We start from the raw sequence: 14,796 nt of genomic DNA on the forward strand, positions 1-14,796 counted from the left end.
GGTACCTCCCAGTCTCGACGTGACATGGCCAGCACGCTAACCACTGAGCCACGGGAGCTGGTCCCTCCCCCCCCCTTGCACCGACACATTGACCTGTGGCCTATTGCCTTTGGCTGTGCGCCACAACGGTTAGAAGAAGAAGAAGAAGAAGAAGAAGAAGTTTGACATTTATCAGCTCCGAGGCACAGGCATTCCAGGCTTTGCACCAAACTCTAGCGAATCTTCGTAGCGCTTTAAAGTAGAAACTCAGTGGCTAGCCTGCTGGCCATGTTACGTCGAGACTGGGGGGTACCTGGGTTCGAATCCCGATGCCGGCTGTGCTGTCTGGGGTTTTTCCTGGGTTTTCCTCAAACGCTTTCAGATATACGTCGGCACAGTTCCCTTAGAAGTCGACTTAGGACGCACATTCCCCCAGGGCGTCAGTCGTGACGTTGCCCACCTTTGTGAGGCCAACAACGGCGAGCCCTTTCATCACCACCACCACCAGCACTGGCAAGAAAACCCGAGCCCGAACCGCTCAGGGTCAGACAGAGATTTTTTTTTCCTTCGTGTCTAGCAACGTGCTCCACACCAGAAAACCGGAGCCTGCAGGCTGGACTATGATCCCACAGTTCTTTTACCTTTGGCCTGTATTGTCATCAAGCAGGAGAGCTACCTATGGAGGTAGGCTCCTTTACACTAGACGCGCACTATGCTGAAAGGCAGGATAACAACGCTCCTAGGGAGATTACTGTTTGTACGGGCCATACCATGCGAACAATCCATGATATACGGGAGAGTCGCGACGGAGGACAGTACAGGTCTAGCAAAATGGCTAGAACAGAATGTGCCACTCACCCTGATCATAGCGGAAGACGCGAGTGGAGCAGAGCCAGCGACGGGAGCACTCGACTGAGCAGAGCACTGCCTGTCCCCTGGTGATCAGCGCCCGTAGTCCAGCACGAACTGCCTGAAACAAGCCTACGCTCCCACAGTCGGGGCCACCGAAGGCCAACCGGCACCGGCGTATCCAAATTTGGAAATTTATTTCCGCAATCAAACACGCCAGATGTTTCCGATCCCTTGGTGCAACCGGCAGCGGTTCCATGAACCTTACAGTGGCCCATTCGACTCTTGGAAGGTCAAAAACAACAGCCGCTCTGCTCCACAGGAGCAGCGGAATCTGGCACTGAAGGAAGCAGTGCTCTGGTGACTCCGAGATGCTACAAAACGGGCAGTGATCCGTGCGACAAGTATGGAAACGGTAAACGTTCACGAAGCGGGAGGACACCATGAGCCAGCTTCCACTGGAGACTCGCTCGACGAGCGTCCAACCAGCCTGCCGCGATACGTCGCCAGGCGCTCCCGGAAGGACTACCCACGGTACCAGGCAGGGAGGGAACCAGCACCTCCTCCATGAGCGCGGCGTAGAAATCCTTGGCTTCCCAAAGAGAGACCTCAGCGTCTGGGGACATCTCGCGTACGCGTCTGACGGCAGCTATGCAACCTGACCATTGCATTGCATTGCGGGTTGCCGCGGTATACAGGGAGCATCCCAGTGAAAGCTACTGGGGGATGCTCGCATGTTTTCTGTGATGAGCAGATCTGAGGGACTGCTTGAATCCCAAAGCAAGAGGGATTGCACACCCTCCCCCCTCTCTGCTTCTTCTTCCCATGAAGAATGGCCATTACCCACAAGGAAGACAGGACAGGGCTATGGAGTTGACCACCTATACTATAATATGACGATGACAATCTGGGGCGGAGAATGTGATGGTTGAAGTGATAGAAGTGGTGAATGAGGGCTACTTAAATTTGCTTGTTTTGGTTTTATACCACAAGGGCAACTATTAATTGCCCAGAGAGTGTCATCATCGTCGTTCCACTTCCTCTTCAACGCTTCCATTTTCCTCGCTCCCCTTGGTGCACCGAGCCGCCATCCCCGAATAGGCTTACCATATGTCCCTCTAGCATCATCACTCCACCCACCGTCCCAGAACCTCCCAGCTCCCGTGGCTCAGTGGTTAGCGTGTTGGCCATGTCACGTTGAGACTGGGAGGTACCCGGATTCGAATCCCGGTGCCGGCTGTGCTGTCTGGGGTTTTTCCGGGGTTTTCCTCAGACGCTTTCAGACATATGTCGGCACAGTTCCCTTAGAAGTCGGCCCAGGACGCACATTCCCCCGTAGTCGTGACGTTGCCCACCTTTGTGAGGCCAACAACGGCGAGTCCTTTCACCAGCCCCACCACCGCCACCCAGAACCTCTGCAGTGCTTCTCTGACGTTCCCTTTGTCCCATTTCGTGTACTGCATTTTAATTACATCGTTGTAGTAATTATGACTGTCTGATCATCTGCCCGCTTAGTTAACAGGTACACACATACTCACCATTCTCGTCGATAAGAAATCTCTCAACGCGCATCAAGGCCGGAAAGCGTGAAGAAGTGTCAACCAAAAGGCAGACGCGAGAGGCGCCATTCTACATGGGACAGAAGAAGAACGAATTTCACCCAGCTGCAATTACTCAGCATGCGTTCGTCCTGTGTCTTTTGGTCGAACCACGGACACTTCGGCCCCATCAGTTATTTTCCATGCTGTAGTACAATTCATCTCGTCATAACATCGCTTTTAGTCTTTAACCTCGACCTCTCATCCTCCGGTGGTGGTGGTGGTGGTGGTGGTGGTGGTGGTGGAAGGGCTCGCCGTTGTCGGCCTCACAGACGTGGGCAACGTCACGACTAACGCCCTGGGGGAATGTGCGTCCTGGGCCAACTTCTAAGGGAACTGTGCCGACATATGTCTGAAAGCGTCTGAGGAAAACCCAGGAAAAACCCCAGACAACACAGCCGGCACCAGGATTCGAACCCGGGTACCTCCCGGGTTCGATCCCGGTGCCGGCTGTGCCCCTCATCCTCCCTTGCACCGACCGACACATTGCCTATTGCCGACCTATTGCCTTTGGCTGTGCGCCACAGCAGTTAGAAGAAGAAGAAGTAGTTTGACATTTATGAGCTCCGAGGCGCAGGCATTCCACGCTTTGCACCGAACTCTAGCGAATCTTCGTAGCGCTTTAAAGTAGAAACTGCACCTGCCGCTATGGCTGGAATGGCTCCGCCTGTAGACAGGGTACAGCTTCAACAGCTCTTCCAAAGGTATGTTTACATAGACTAACAAAGGCGGTCCGCTAACCTGTCCTTTTTCTCGGAAGCCAGAACAGTGTCGCAAAAAACCTCTTAGCACGGTAATGAAGGCTGAGGAGAATCGAGGGAGTGGGGCGCAGGTATTTTACCAGAACATTAATTTTGGGGGTACTCGCGGAATGTATGGGTGTGCCACCTTGTCGTCCTTTAATCAGCGCTGCACTGCATATAGACAGTCGTAGATAGTAATAGACTCCTTTCTGAAGGCAGGTGCATAAATTGTCACCCTAGCCCTCGGTATTGTTATGAAAAAAAAAAAAAAAAACGTGGCAGCCGGCGGTAACCACTTAACCCAGGTGGGGTTATGACACGAGCTGAGACTAATATGCCAGACAACTAGGCGACCTCATGGTACATTGTCAACACTTTCCAGAGTTTGATCAAGCATGCAGGTGTATACACTTTCACAGTTCTATTTCTGTAGCACACCAGTTTCTTTTTGTTCTACCTCTCTCTCCCACATTTTCTTTCCGTTTTGCCACGCTGTGTCAACACGATTTGATTCCGCAAAATACAGTCCCCCGTAAATGTCAATCTTTTATTAACGGGATTTATTGCGCACTTTGTTGTACTTTGAATATCAGGCCAGTGACACATTGACTAGTTCACTCTGTGAAAGTTCGATAAATACGTGCTAGACAGGTGGAGAAGCAAGACCTATAACTTCAAAATGCTAAAGAAGGCGACGTGTGTGCATAATCGTTGGACCAACCACAAGAAGAGACAGAAAGAACGAGCACGTTTCGAAGAGATGAAGGAAGATCATACAGGGGTGGGGGAGGGGGTGAAGGGGCGTTCGACAAGAAATTTCTTTCTTCTTGGGGGGGTACCGTGCAAAGTTTTGGGGGTTGGTAGAGGATGTGGGGGGTGCTGGGGGGGAAAATCCCTGGGAGCGGGGCTAGAAACAGGGAACGCCTGGCTCTATGGAACTCTGTTGATCATGAAAGTTCAGCATCGAGTACGCTCAATGTGAAATATCAGCTACTACATACCACAACAATTTGAAATGAGACGCCAATGTGTTGTTCATATCTTTGTTATTGTTCAGGGGAGCGTCCGTAAAAAAAAAAAAAAACGGCAGCGGGGATAAAAGGAGTGGAAACCACAGCAGCACCACCTGGTATCAGACATCTAAAACAACGACGACAACTATATTTTAATGATGACGATTGGGCAGTTTCATCGCCAGGGGCTATGTTCTATCCCATTGCTGGCGGTAATGTGGTGCAATAGAATACTGAGTCACCTCACAGTGTAGGACCGAAGTCTTACGGTGTCCAAAACGGGTCAGAAGAGCTTTGAGGGCAGAGCGTTGGTTCGCTCGATTTGGCCATGGAACAAGCAATCTTGATCTAGTGAGAGGGCGAGAGTCCATTCAATTTAGCGGCACTAAAAGTGTGCTTCAGCGCAGTGAAGTAACGGCCTCTTGGAGAGTCAACTTGTCAAAAGCGGTAACGCCGCTGACCTGTAAAAGCCACATTGTGTCGCATGCGATGAATTAATGCAGCGTCTCGACGAGAGCTGTTTCGTGGCATACCAGACGTCTACAAATATAGTACACTACTAATGTGCTAATACCATACCGGTAGACATGCAAGCTGTGGCTGGACACCGTCAAAAAAATGGCCTTCCTCCCTCGGGACTGCATCTCCTTTGCCCTTCTTGTGTTTGTGTGTGCGCGCATGCGGAAGAGTGACTTGTCACCCGTGTCATGTGCTTTCATAAAACGTTCGTGAATGACAATGTTGCTTTATTTTTCAGTGTCGATAAAAACAACAGTGGTGCCATCGGAGTTACGGAACTTCAGAATGCGCTGTCTAACGGTACAGCTTCCACGACCCAGGTACCCGCACGAGCGGCTTCATCGGGCGAGATATTGGCTGAGGAGAGTGAGAAGGAGAGATGCGCCAAGAAGGTAAAAATCTGCTTCTACAATCGTAACGGCGTTGGAAGAAACCATGTAAGGTTTCTTGGAAAAGGCGATGAAGGGCGCTCGAAGCGATGCTGCTAGCAGACGACACAAGCAAACGAGCAGCCGCAGGAGGAATATTCTGGCGGCAAGCGGACAGAATCCTGCCGGTACGCGGGGCATTCGCGAGAAGACGTGACGGTAAGAGTCAGGTGGACACGTGCACACAATTAACTCGGACGTTGCTCTTTTCGCCCTTACCTTCTCGCCGCCATCTTGCCCGACAAAGTCGTTCGTGCGGACAAGCCGCTGACGATGAGTACACCGTATTTCTTAAATGTCTTCAAATTCCAGGGACCTGGAAGCCTTTCAATCCAACGACTGTACGGACGATGATCGGTGACTATTTGCAATATGACCGCAGCTTCATCGAATACCCTAATGCACTTGTTTCTTCGCAGGCATGTTTGACCATAACCACACAGGAAATGTGACCTTCGACGAATTCATGTCTCTCTGGAATTACATCACGGAGTGGCTCAACTGCTTCAGGCGCTTTGATGCTGACAACTCCGGAAATATTGACAGAAATGAGCTTTTTCAGGCCCTCGCTCAGTTTGGTACTGGCGGCCTTTAAAGGGCCACTAAAGTGCAAAAATGTGTCCGCGCGGAATGAAAGATGACGCTACCTTGAGACCAACACGAAAGGAACGATTCATCATAAGGAAGAATTCATCCTCGTTCGTGATTTATAAGCGAAAGAAACAATTTATCGTGCATCTACACGAGCGATATCCTCACAGAAGATTCTGGTGAAAGAAAAAGAAAAAAAAAAAGAAAAAAAACTGCTCACAGAGCCGAAGTTCCGCCCGGTTTTATGTTGAGCATTCACATGGTGCCGCAATATTGGGAGTGGCGTATTGCACATTTCGCAGACGACACTTAGCAGATGACACCGCCAGCGTCTTTTCCTCTCGTCTGCTACGGAGTATCTTGTGATTGTGTTGCAGGATATTCCCCACGGTTAGGAGTACACGTGAAGACGCGACGTTGAGCGCTGACGTGACAGTAGAAAGCTATGGCGTTTGTCGCACCTCCCGATGGTGTATTCTAGGGAACTCCTTCTTTTCAGGAAGGCTGATAGTGCGGAGCGGGCTCTCACTAGTCTGCTCAAAAAGATATGTCCAATTATCGTGGGAGAAACCAATCCAAAGGAAACCAATCCAATCCAGTTGTCGAGCGTCTTGAGAAGAGGGAAAGCGAAAATTGCGGGTTCGTTTGCCCATAAATCGCGGACGATGCGAATCCCGTTTCCGTGTTCTCATTTCCCCGTTCCTTTGACGTTGATGTCAGAGTAACGGCATCTTTAATTCCGCGGAGACAACAACTTTATTTTAGATGATGAATGGGGAGTTTCATCGCTAGGGGCGATACTCTACCCCGCGGATACTCTACCCTCTGTCTCCGCGGAGACATTTTTGCACTGAGGTGCCCCTTTAATACTCATCCGCAAATGTCATCATACTGGACATATTTGGCAGGTTTTAACATTTCTCAACAAACCTTAAACAATCTGATGATCAAGTATGATTCTGACAAGAAAGGGTCGATCAACTTCGATGACTTTATTCAGTGTTGCGTCACATTACAGGTAATAACGTATCACTACAAAAATAGCGACGTATAGATGATTTCTTGCGTTACAGGGGGCGACACAATCTTTCCGGCAGCTTGACCGGTACAACAGCGGTAGGATCACACTGACCTTTGAAGAGTTTCTGAACACGGTCCTCCGACTTAGCGCGTGAGACTGCGGCAAGGAAGCTACGCCTGTAACGGGTTCGGAGAGGGTGTTTTGTGGATGAACCGAGGGCAATAAACCCTAACGCGAGCTAATAAAGTGCAGCGCACTTTTTTCTTTTCAGAATGAGTTAATGTTGAACACAAGTTCTTTGGCAATACACCTCTCCCTGTTTGTAAACAAATGACGTCATAGTGTTCCACAGCGCCACCAATTTGGTAGAGTTGAACTACGCTCGAAGCTAGGGGCGAACAATGTCGTGCCAATTCGTAGAACCCAGCCTTGCCCTTACGATTTATTTCGGTTTCAGTCTGTCTACCGACTTCATGATGACGTTTCTCAGGTAGAGTTCCATTAGCCGGCACACATAATAGTGCATTTGCCCATAGTCTTGTTCAACCTCGAGCTGTGTTCACGCACACATATACTCAAGCCAGCTCGTGGTGGCGTGCCCAAACCAGTTGGACTAACAGGTTCTATCGGTCACAGACCGATACAACACCGACAAGACAACCGAACAAGAGTGGCTTCGGAAGGGCGTTTGCCACACTGCTTCCTCTTTGTTCACTTCACAGCGGGATATGTTTTCGTATACGTCGTACGTATGCACACATATGGTTGGAAATGTTCGTTTATTCAAAAATGTTTTCACCGCCTGCCAGTCGCTTACGCTGACTGATCACTACATCCAGTGTAGTGATCAGTCTGCACCTTTCGTTGCAACGCCATAAATGTGTCTTTTAATTACAGAAATTATTGGGAGATCTACAACATTAATCTGGGTTTGCGAAAATCCTGCGCTCTTAATTTCTTCAGCAGGTGATCGGTTCAAGTGACAGCCACACGCCATGAGCTCCCATAGCGGATCGAGAAGCTTCTGCACCAGCAATATCCAGCTGCCTTCCGAATAGGCAACGTGTTCCATGAACAAAAGCTTTCCGCCCTGGAATAATAAACACGTACAAGAGATCGTAGGGCCAATTTAGAACAATGTGTAGCCGTCGTCACCACCACCACGATTCCAAGTGGAACCTTCAGACTATAGGCAAAGCTTTCAACTTTGATCGCATATTATACCGCTCTTTTTTTTTATCACATATACCTTCTCCTTATCACAAATTCCTCTATCAGAATCCATACTAAGAACGCCTGCGGCATAGGCACGACAAAAAATCGACACGAAGGCTCAGGCTTTCTTTCTCAGTAATAAGGGTGTTTCACCTAAAGTGATAAAAAAATTCTAACTGGTGACATACTCGCCGGAGGATTGCGGGACTTTCCGCAATTACCTTCTGGAAACTTTTGCCACCATTGAGGAATGCTTTCGACAATTTTAATTACGTGAGTTTTTTTTTTTTTTTTTTTAATTGAACTTTGAAAATTGTCAAGCGAACCTCACTTTTTTTTTTACAGAAAATGGAGTCTTCCACGGATAACCGCAGACCCAACAAAAACTATGCACAGTATCGCAACAGAAATAGTCGAAAAAATTAGTAAAAATTACGCTTTAGTCCCGCCTGTTGATTTTCGCAAAGAAGCGCGCGCCAAGTGTGCGTCTAGAGGAAGAAGTGTCCCCGCTTTCATTTATTTTGCCTTCCTTTGTGATAAGATGGTTGCTTTGTGATAAGACGGTTGCCACTAGAATCAATGTCAAAGCGAGGGAAAGAAAGGTAAAACAAGAGGCGAGAACACGGGAAGTCAAATGTTTGCTGTTTTTTATTTATTTATTATTTTACTATTTAATAGTTTTATTTAATATTTACTATTTTTGGTGGGTCTGTGGTTATCAGTGGAGGACCTTAGATTTCTGTGAAAAAAGTGAGGTTCGCTTGGCAATTTCCCCCCCCCCCAAAATTAAATTGAAAAATAAATCTCCCTCAATTAAAAATTGTCCAAAGCCTTCTTAAATTGCGGCAAAAGTTTCCAGAAGGTAATTGCCTAAAGTCCCACAATCCTCCGCCGGGTGCGTCGCTAGCTAGAATTTTTTATCACGTTAGGTGAAACACCCTGTATGTAGACTACGTCCACCAGCTTGCCTGCTATCTTGCCCTCCGTCAGAAGTAAGAACGGGGCCGTTCCGCATTTATGAAACACCCATAAACCTTTTGTTTGTCCGCGGTCGTAGTACAAAACTTGAGTGCGGGTTAACGAAAAAATTTTCGGAAAAATCCATCTCAAAATTTTGCTATGCAAACGAGCCGGAACCGAAACGCGCAGCTGAAGCGCAGGGAAGGGCACGACTTTCGCCTCCAGCCAGCAGGTTGTCTGTGGGCGCGAAACGGTTTGTCTGGCCCAGTGGTCTGGCCCAGCAGAGCATCGCCTACCCGACACCACCTAGATAAAGAAAGCCTGCTTACTCGTCGGCGTGACGTAACAATTACGAGTCAGCAAATCAGGACCGTGTTTTCAACGGCGGTAGCCAATCACGAACGCACCTTCAGCGGTCGTGTCTATGAAGACGAACCACCGTCGTCTGCGAGTTGTAATCGAATGTCCCCGCGTACTAAATGTGCAAACTTGGAAGTAAAGCGCAAAACGGTCTCAGCCTTTCTCAAAACTGATTTTCTGGTGCTCGTCTTGAGCTTTTTGTCTAAATATTTAGGTCCGCAGGTTCCAGGTGAGCTGCAGCCATTTGCGGGTTCTTGAATTCGCAGAACGGTGAATCGCAGTAGCAGACGACTTCTGACTCAATGTCCACGTAGCGAAAGAGGGAGAGGAGGCAATGAGCAGGCTTCCTGTCTTTCTGTATCTAGTTGGCGTTGGCCTACCATCTCCAACCATCTCTAGCGCTTGCTTGTTTCGGTTCACTCGCATAACAGAATTTGGCGCGGATATTTCAACGTAGTTGCTCGGCTCAGTCTCTTTTTTTTATATATTAGTTAACTTTCTTTTTCTTTTTTGTGATGACCTTAAAGAACGATTGGCTCCAATTCTGCTATCTCACGTTTTCCCGAAAACCTCTCATTAAAAAGTTTATTAATAAATAATAGGTTATTAGTCCAGCGCTCACATACTCTAGCCGGCAGAATGTTTGCATGCCCGTATCCCCCCTTGGCTACGCCAGAGGAACGTGGATTAGAATACTTACAGGCACTAGGACACGCTTCGATTCGCCTATAACCTTCTTGACATCAGTGACAGAACACAGGACATGCGTCAGGATGACAGCATCGACGCTACAGTCCGGTATTTCGTGCATGTCTTCGCCTAGAGCCGCGACGAGTCGCTCTAGATGGATGTTTGGGTGCCCCGCAAGACTTTTCATTAGAGCAGACTCAAATGATACATTTGGGTCCACAGCAATGAGATTGATCTCTCTACTGATGAACTGGAAATTGCCACCTGTGCCGATGCCGACTTCCAGGACCCTGATGCTGCCAGCTTTCCTTAACTGTACGTCGTTGGACTCGAGGCTGTCCAGTTCTTGCATAATCGCTTTGCGCAAGCCTTCAAACGATTTTTTGAGCAGCGGACTAACGATGACACTGAATATTCGAGCGAAGAAAAACTCTCGAAATCGTTTGCTGATTTTGAGTAGGAAAAGTGTGGTAACAGACAACGCTATTGTCGGACATACCAAGTAGCGGTAGCATGCGCCGAGGAACATCTTGACAACAACTAAATTGTAGAAAGCAGAGGCTACCTGAGGTGTACGTGTAATCGCGAAATCACAATAGAAACGTCGGCTGCTTCTGTAAATCACACCCACGAACCCTTCGGAAAACGGATCGAGGTATCAAATACCGCGGCATAAAGACCGTTGCCAGACTAAAGACGTGTCGGGCCATAACTAGCTAAATCCTGAATGCGCGGAGCGTGGAGTCGACATACCGCTCTAGTTCACGGCTAGCCCAGGAATTTTCACAATGTATTTTCGCCACGCGGTTGTTCCAGCATGAAGCCACGTCACACTATTCCTCCATGCGTAACGACTTCTAGGTCAAAGTTACGGGTCGGTAGACCTTATGCCGTAGTTTATCCAGAACTGCAAGCATATACCGGGCATGTTGCTAAGAAATGGGGGGGGGGGGGGGCATTATTAGTCACATTGTAACAGGAGTACACAGAGAATAAGTTGGGGGTATTGCCAAACATTTGGGGGTGTCGGGTGTGGATAACCCACGAGGGGGGTGGGGGGGTGACGCCCAGCCAGATATGGGCTTTTGTGGCGATGCTGACCTTTCTGGTCGATATTTTGGGGGTGTTGCAAGTGCGGGGGGGGGGGGGGGGAAGGGTGCTGGGAAAATCGCGGGCTATAAAGTGTAAAGTGCTAAGTCGCTAAAAAGTTTTAATTTTTTCTTTTTAGCCGGAAGCTTGTGTTTAGAATTGGTGCAATTTGAACATTGTGTACAATAAAAATTAGGCATATTTCAGCGTGTATCCTTCGTTGCGACGCCGTAAATGTGCCGTTGAAACGTGGAAAGCACAGGAATGTACGCCTCCCTCATGGACACACAAGCAAATCCAGCTTCCAAGATGGCGGCGTCGCTTCGTCTTCTCATATCACACGGACAACTAATGAGATACGCAATTGGTTCCAGAGCTTTCTGGATCGTGAAGGCGCAGGTGTGGTCGGGATAGGCGACGTGCTCCATGAAAATAAGCTTTCCGCCCTGAAATTAGTGATACGATGGTTCGAGAATTAGTGACGTTCAACTATAGGGGACTACGAGGACTGTAGCTTATGAGCGGTATTTGCTGCAAGCATTGCATTGCGTGCAACGTCGTTCGGGACAAGATATCGACCGACGGTATCGGCGACACCCCCTGCCTTTCTTTGCTGTGCACCCCGCCCCTACATGCTTTCAACGTAACCCCACCCAAATGTTTTGCTACACGACCCGAGCTCGCGGTTCCGCATAAACCATATCGACACAGCAGCTCAGGCCTGTCGGTCAATTCAGAAAGGTGCAGCTGCACATACTTTCGTCAATTTTTCGTTTTCGAAACGTCCCAGCCAGTCATTCGAAGGCGTTGAATCTTGTGGATATTAACCAAATCGCTCATGCACTTTTTGGGTGCCACACAGTTTTATCGATGCGATCATTCTTATTCCGTCCCATATTCATAGTTCCTTCACCTCGCAACAGAACCGACCGCATCGTCACCCGCCTTTAAAAAAACAAACAAACAAAAAACCATCGCAAGATCTAAAAATTAACTTCGAATAGTTCCCCACATGGAGATCATCCAATAGACGTCTCCTCGTTTTTAAACAAATGACGTCATAGTGTTCGACAGCGCCACCAATAGACCTCTACCCAAGACTGAAACCGAAACAAATCGGAGGAGGGCTGGGTTTGACGAATGGGCACTGGTTCGCTGCCTCCTATTGAAAGAAAAGTAGGATCGAAGATCGCATCCCTTTCAGGGACCATCGTAATCCCCTCAAGACCATGGCTTGGACACCAAGCCATGGTCACCATGGACACCAAGAACAAGTGTCCATTCGTGGAACACGGCCCTACCCTTCCGATTTATTTCAGTTTCAGTCTGTCTACCAACGTCATGATGACGTTTCTCGGGTAGAAGTTTATTAATGTTCCGACTGATTGCGATAAGCAAAGATCTTACCGGAACAAGTACCCTCTTTATCTCAAATAAGACCTGCCCGACGTCCGTGACAGAACATAAGACGTGGGTGATGACAACCGCATCGACAGATTCGCTGGGCACCATCACCATGTTTTCTCCAAAGGCACCAAGGACGCCTTCGAGAACGATATTCGGAAATGCCTCCAATGCCTTCAGCATACTCTTCTGGAGGGCCAAATTGGGCTCCACAGCAACCAGTCGGATGGCTCGATGAATGTACTTAAAATTGGCGCCCGTTCCAATGCCCAGCTCGAGTACCCTGATGGTGTCGGCCTCGTTCAACTCGTCATCGTAGGAGACTACCCCGTTGAGAGCTTGCAGAGTTTCCTTGCGGGTCTTTCTATATGCCAAGTCGAAGACAGAGGTGACGGTGGGCCTCACTACGCGTGTGGCGAAAAAGTTGCGGCAGCGGGGGTTCATCTTGAGGACACAGACTGCGACTATGAGGCCAAACCATGAAGGGGATATGCTCAGCGGAAGGTAATTCGGGTACGGGAGGTTCAGCATTAAGGATCGACACGCGAAATATAGCATGCTCAATGGGTACTCGAGTTTATACATAATGCGCATAGAAATTTGTTACGGGAACGGTGCGAATGGCACGCGGTGTGGTGCTGACGTGCTCGAGCACGTGGTGACACGGTTCCGAGCCAATGACACGTAGCGATGCGAACGAACATTGCTGTCACTAGTGTCACCAGAACATCGGCAGAGATATATTTCGCGCGTCTCTAAACAGTGGTGCGTGTACTCCAAGGGGGGGAAAATATGAAAACATGCCATTTTGGTCATTTTAGCGACTATAGATAGAGATGCGTTACCTTGGAAGTTGAAAGTTTATATGAAGTTTAATAATATAGTTTGCAGCGCTGGTGTGCAAATTTCAGGGTCAGAGGACTGAAACTGGGGAGTACTTGTCACGACTCTACTCTTTTTATTTTTATGGGGAATGCTCAAGGCCGGCACTATCGGCACTTTTCGTTTATCTCTCTCTCTCTCTCTCTCCCACTTTTTGTGGAACGATACCTTATAATAACGACACATCAAAATACGATCTAATACCACACACCCCCGCCTGCCCACAGCAAGAACGCACGGCAAATAGAGACAGTGAAAGAACTACATCGCTAGCTCATTCTCACCCATGTTCCCAGCAATCTCACTCTCTCTGTCTTTCGATCCCGAGGATTTATTATTATCTTTCGACGACTGATTTCAGGTTTATCCCATGCACGCTAGAGCTTATTTGGTGACACCGGTGATACTAATGCACGCGATCCATGCTGAATACAAATCAACCAGAAGAAATTGTTTCAGCTGTGGCCTTCCTGTTCAGCATGACGCTCCAATGTTGAATGCTTTTGAATGTTGCGCCGGTATTGCGAATATATTCCAAAAGTCGGGAATCACAATGCAAGATGGAAACGATAACCAGTGGCGTAGCCACGGGGGGGCTAGGGGGGGCTCGAGCCCCCCCCTACCTGCCACGGACCGACCCACACAAATCGTGCAAATCCGAGAACATAATATATGGGGGGGGGGGGGACCAGTGTGACTATCGCAAAAGTTCTTGCAGTTCATGGCGTCTATCTAAGAAGCACTCTTGAATGGTTTTCAAAGTATGAGCTTTTCAAAATACTTCCAATCTCGTGACACCACTTCATTGGTCATGACAGCCTATACATGTAATCGTACTGTGTACGTCTAAATCAACTATTTTCGTTCCCTTTTTTAATCCTCAGTTTGCAGTGTGCACAAGTATGTGTGTGTTGTCGACACAGGATCAGCGGGGGGGGGGGGGGGGGTTCGTATCGAGCCCCCCCTACCTTTGAGGTCTGGCTACGCCACTGACGATAACGTATGGGACACGAAGCGTCTGAATAAATTGGTTAGTTTGTTATGTTAAGTCGGTGTTATTGATTCCATCTTGCGCCAGTATTGCAGCCAGCGTTTGTTTCCATGTTTCCGTAGAAACGAGATAGCGCGACCAACAGGACTAGAGGACGAGGTGTCTCTTTTCGGTCCCAGATGGCGCCAGCCGTTTCCGCTTTCTCTCTCTCAAATCCCGTCTCTTTCTATCCCGTACTTCCTTCAAAAGCACTTCCACTTCCGTCTGTTTTCGCGGGAGCTTTTAACTTTTAAATTGTAAATCGTGTCCGAGAGAACGACTCATGACTGAGATGGACGACTTTCAGATACGTATTGAGGGCCTGGAAAGTGATCTGCAGACAGCCGCTTCTATAGGTTAGGACACAAGTTATGAGGGAGTGTGTTTAATCGAACGATTTCTTGCAGGAAAGGCCCTGTTAGAAA

At 48.5% G+C, this 14,796-nt stretch overlaps 4 protein-coding genes across 4 annotated transcripts in view; 2 read left to right on the forward strand and 2 right to left on the reverse strand.

The window, feature by feature from the left end:
• Positions 1–2,961: 2,961 nt before the first annotated feature.
• LOC135394686 (programmed cell death protein 6-like) lies at positions 2,962–7,014 on the forward strand. The gene is made up of 6 exons (XM_064625548.1): positions 2,962–3,130; positions 4,940–5,001; positions 5,442–5,486; positions 5,549–5,707; positions 6,629–6,738; positions 6,794–7,014. Exons 1-6 carry the CDS (start codon positions 3,075–3,077, stop codon positions 6,893–6,895), a joined length of 534 nt encoding a protein of 177 aa, XP_064481618.1. The 5' UTR covers positions 2,962–3,074; the 3' UTR covers positions 6,896–7,014.
• Positions 7,015–7,503: 489 nt separating this feature from the next.
• On the reverse strand, positions 7,504–10,586 carry LOC135394685 (thiol S-methyltransferase TMT1A-like). The gene is made up of 2 exons (XM_064625547.1): positions 9,977–10,586; positions 7,504–7,831 (listed from the first exon to the last, which is right to left on the reverse strand). Exons 1-2 carry the CDS (start codon positions 10,493–10,495, stop codon positions 7,589–7,591), a joined length of 762 nt encoding a protein of 253 aa, XP_064481617.1. The 5' UTR covers positions 10,496–10,586; the 3' UTR covers positions 7,504–7,588.
• Positions 10,587–11,159: 573 nt separating this feature from the next.
• Positions 11,160–13,126, reverse strand: LOC135394687 (thiol S-methyltransferase TMT1A-like). Its single transcript, XM_064625549.1, has 2 exons — positions 12,463–13,126; positions 11,160–11,501 (listed from the first exon to the last, which is right to left on the reverse strand). Exons 1-2 carry the CDS (start codon positions 13,051–13,053, stop codon positions 11,259–11,261), a joined length of 834 nt encoding a protein of 277 aa, XP_064481619.1. The 5' UTR covers positions 13,054–13,126; the 3' UTR covers positions 11,160–11,258.
• A 1,459-nt stretch (positions 13,127–14,585) lies between these two features.
• The window catches only part of LOC135394688 (protein Spindly-like), a 4,534-nt gene continuing 4,323 nt past the window's right edge, over positions 14,586–14,796 (forward strand). Inside the window, exons 1-2 of the mRNA XM_064625550.1 lie at positions 14,586–14,727; positions 14,779–14,796. The exon at positions 14,779–14,796 is cut by the window's right edge and continues 62 nt beyond it. Of these exons, the coding sequence (XP_064481620.1) occupies positions 14,655–14,727; positions 14,779–14,796 (91 nt within the window). The 5' untranslated portion in view covers positions 14,586–14,654. The remainder of the gene's footprint in view (positions 14,728–14,778) is intronic.

This window comes from Ornithodoros turicata, chromosome 5 (assembly GCF_037126465.1).
Source record: "Ornithodoros turicata isolate Travis chromosome 5, ASM3712646v1, whole genome shotgun sequence".
Classification (NCBI taxonomy): Eukaryota; Metazoa; Arthropoda; class Arachnida; order Ixodida; family Argasidae; genus Ornithodoros; species Ornithodoros turicata.

What these genes read in the sequence shown, in the direction of transcription:
- LOC135394686 (XM_064625548.1), top strand. Translation starts at nt 3,075, where the DNA reads ATGGCTGGAATGGCTCCGCCTGTAGACAGGGTACAGCTTCAACAGCTC. An exon ending in TCAGAATGCGCTGTCTAACG is followed by an intron (nt 5,002 to 5,441) that starts GTACAGCTTCCA and finishes TTCAAATTCCAG; the next exon opens with GGACCTGGAAGCCTTTCAAT. An exon ending in GACTGTACGGACGATGATCG is followed by an intron (nt 5,487 to 5,548) that starts GTGACTATTTGC and finishes GTTTCTTCGCAG; the next exon opens with GCATGTTTGACCATAACCAC.
- LOC135394685 (XM_064625547.1), bottom strand. Translation starts at nt 10,495, where the DNA reads ATGTTCCTCGGCGCATGCTACCGCTACTTGGTATGTCCGACAATAGCG. An exon ending in CGAAGCGTGTCCTAGTGCCT is followed by an intron (nt 7,832 to 9,976) that starts GTAAGTATTCTA and finishes TTATTATTCCAG; the next exon opens with GGCGGAAAGCTTTTGTTCAT.
- LOC135394687 (XM_064625549.1), bottom strand. Translation starts at nt 13,053, where the DNA reads ATGCGCATTATGTATAAACTCGAGTACCCATTGAGCATGCTATATTTC. An exon ending in TAAAGAGGGTACTTGTTCCG is followed by an intron (nt 11,502 to 12,462) that starts GTAAGATCTTTG and finishes CACTAATTTCAG; the next exon opens with GGCGGAAAGCTTATTTTCAT.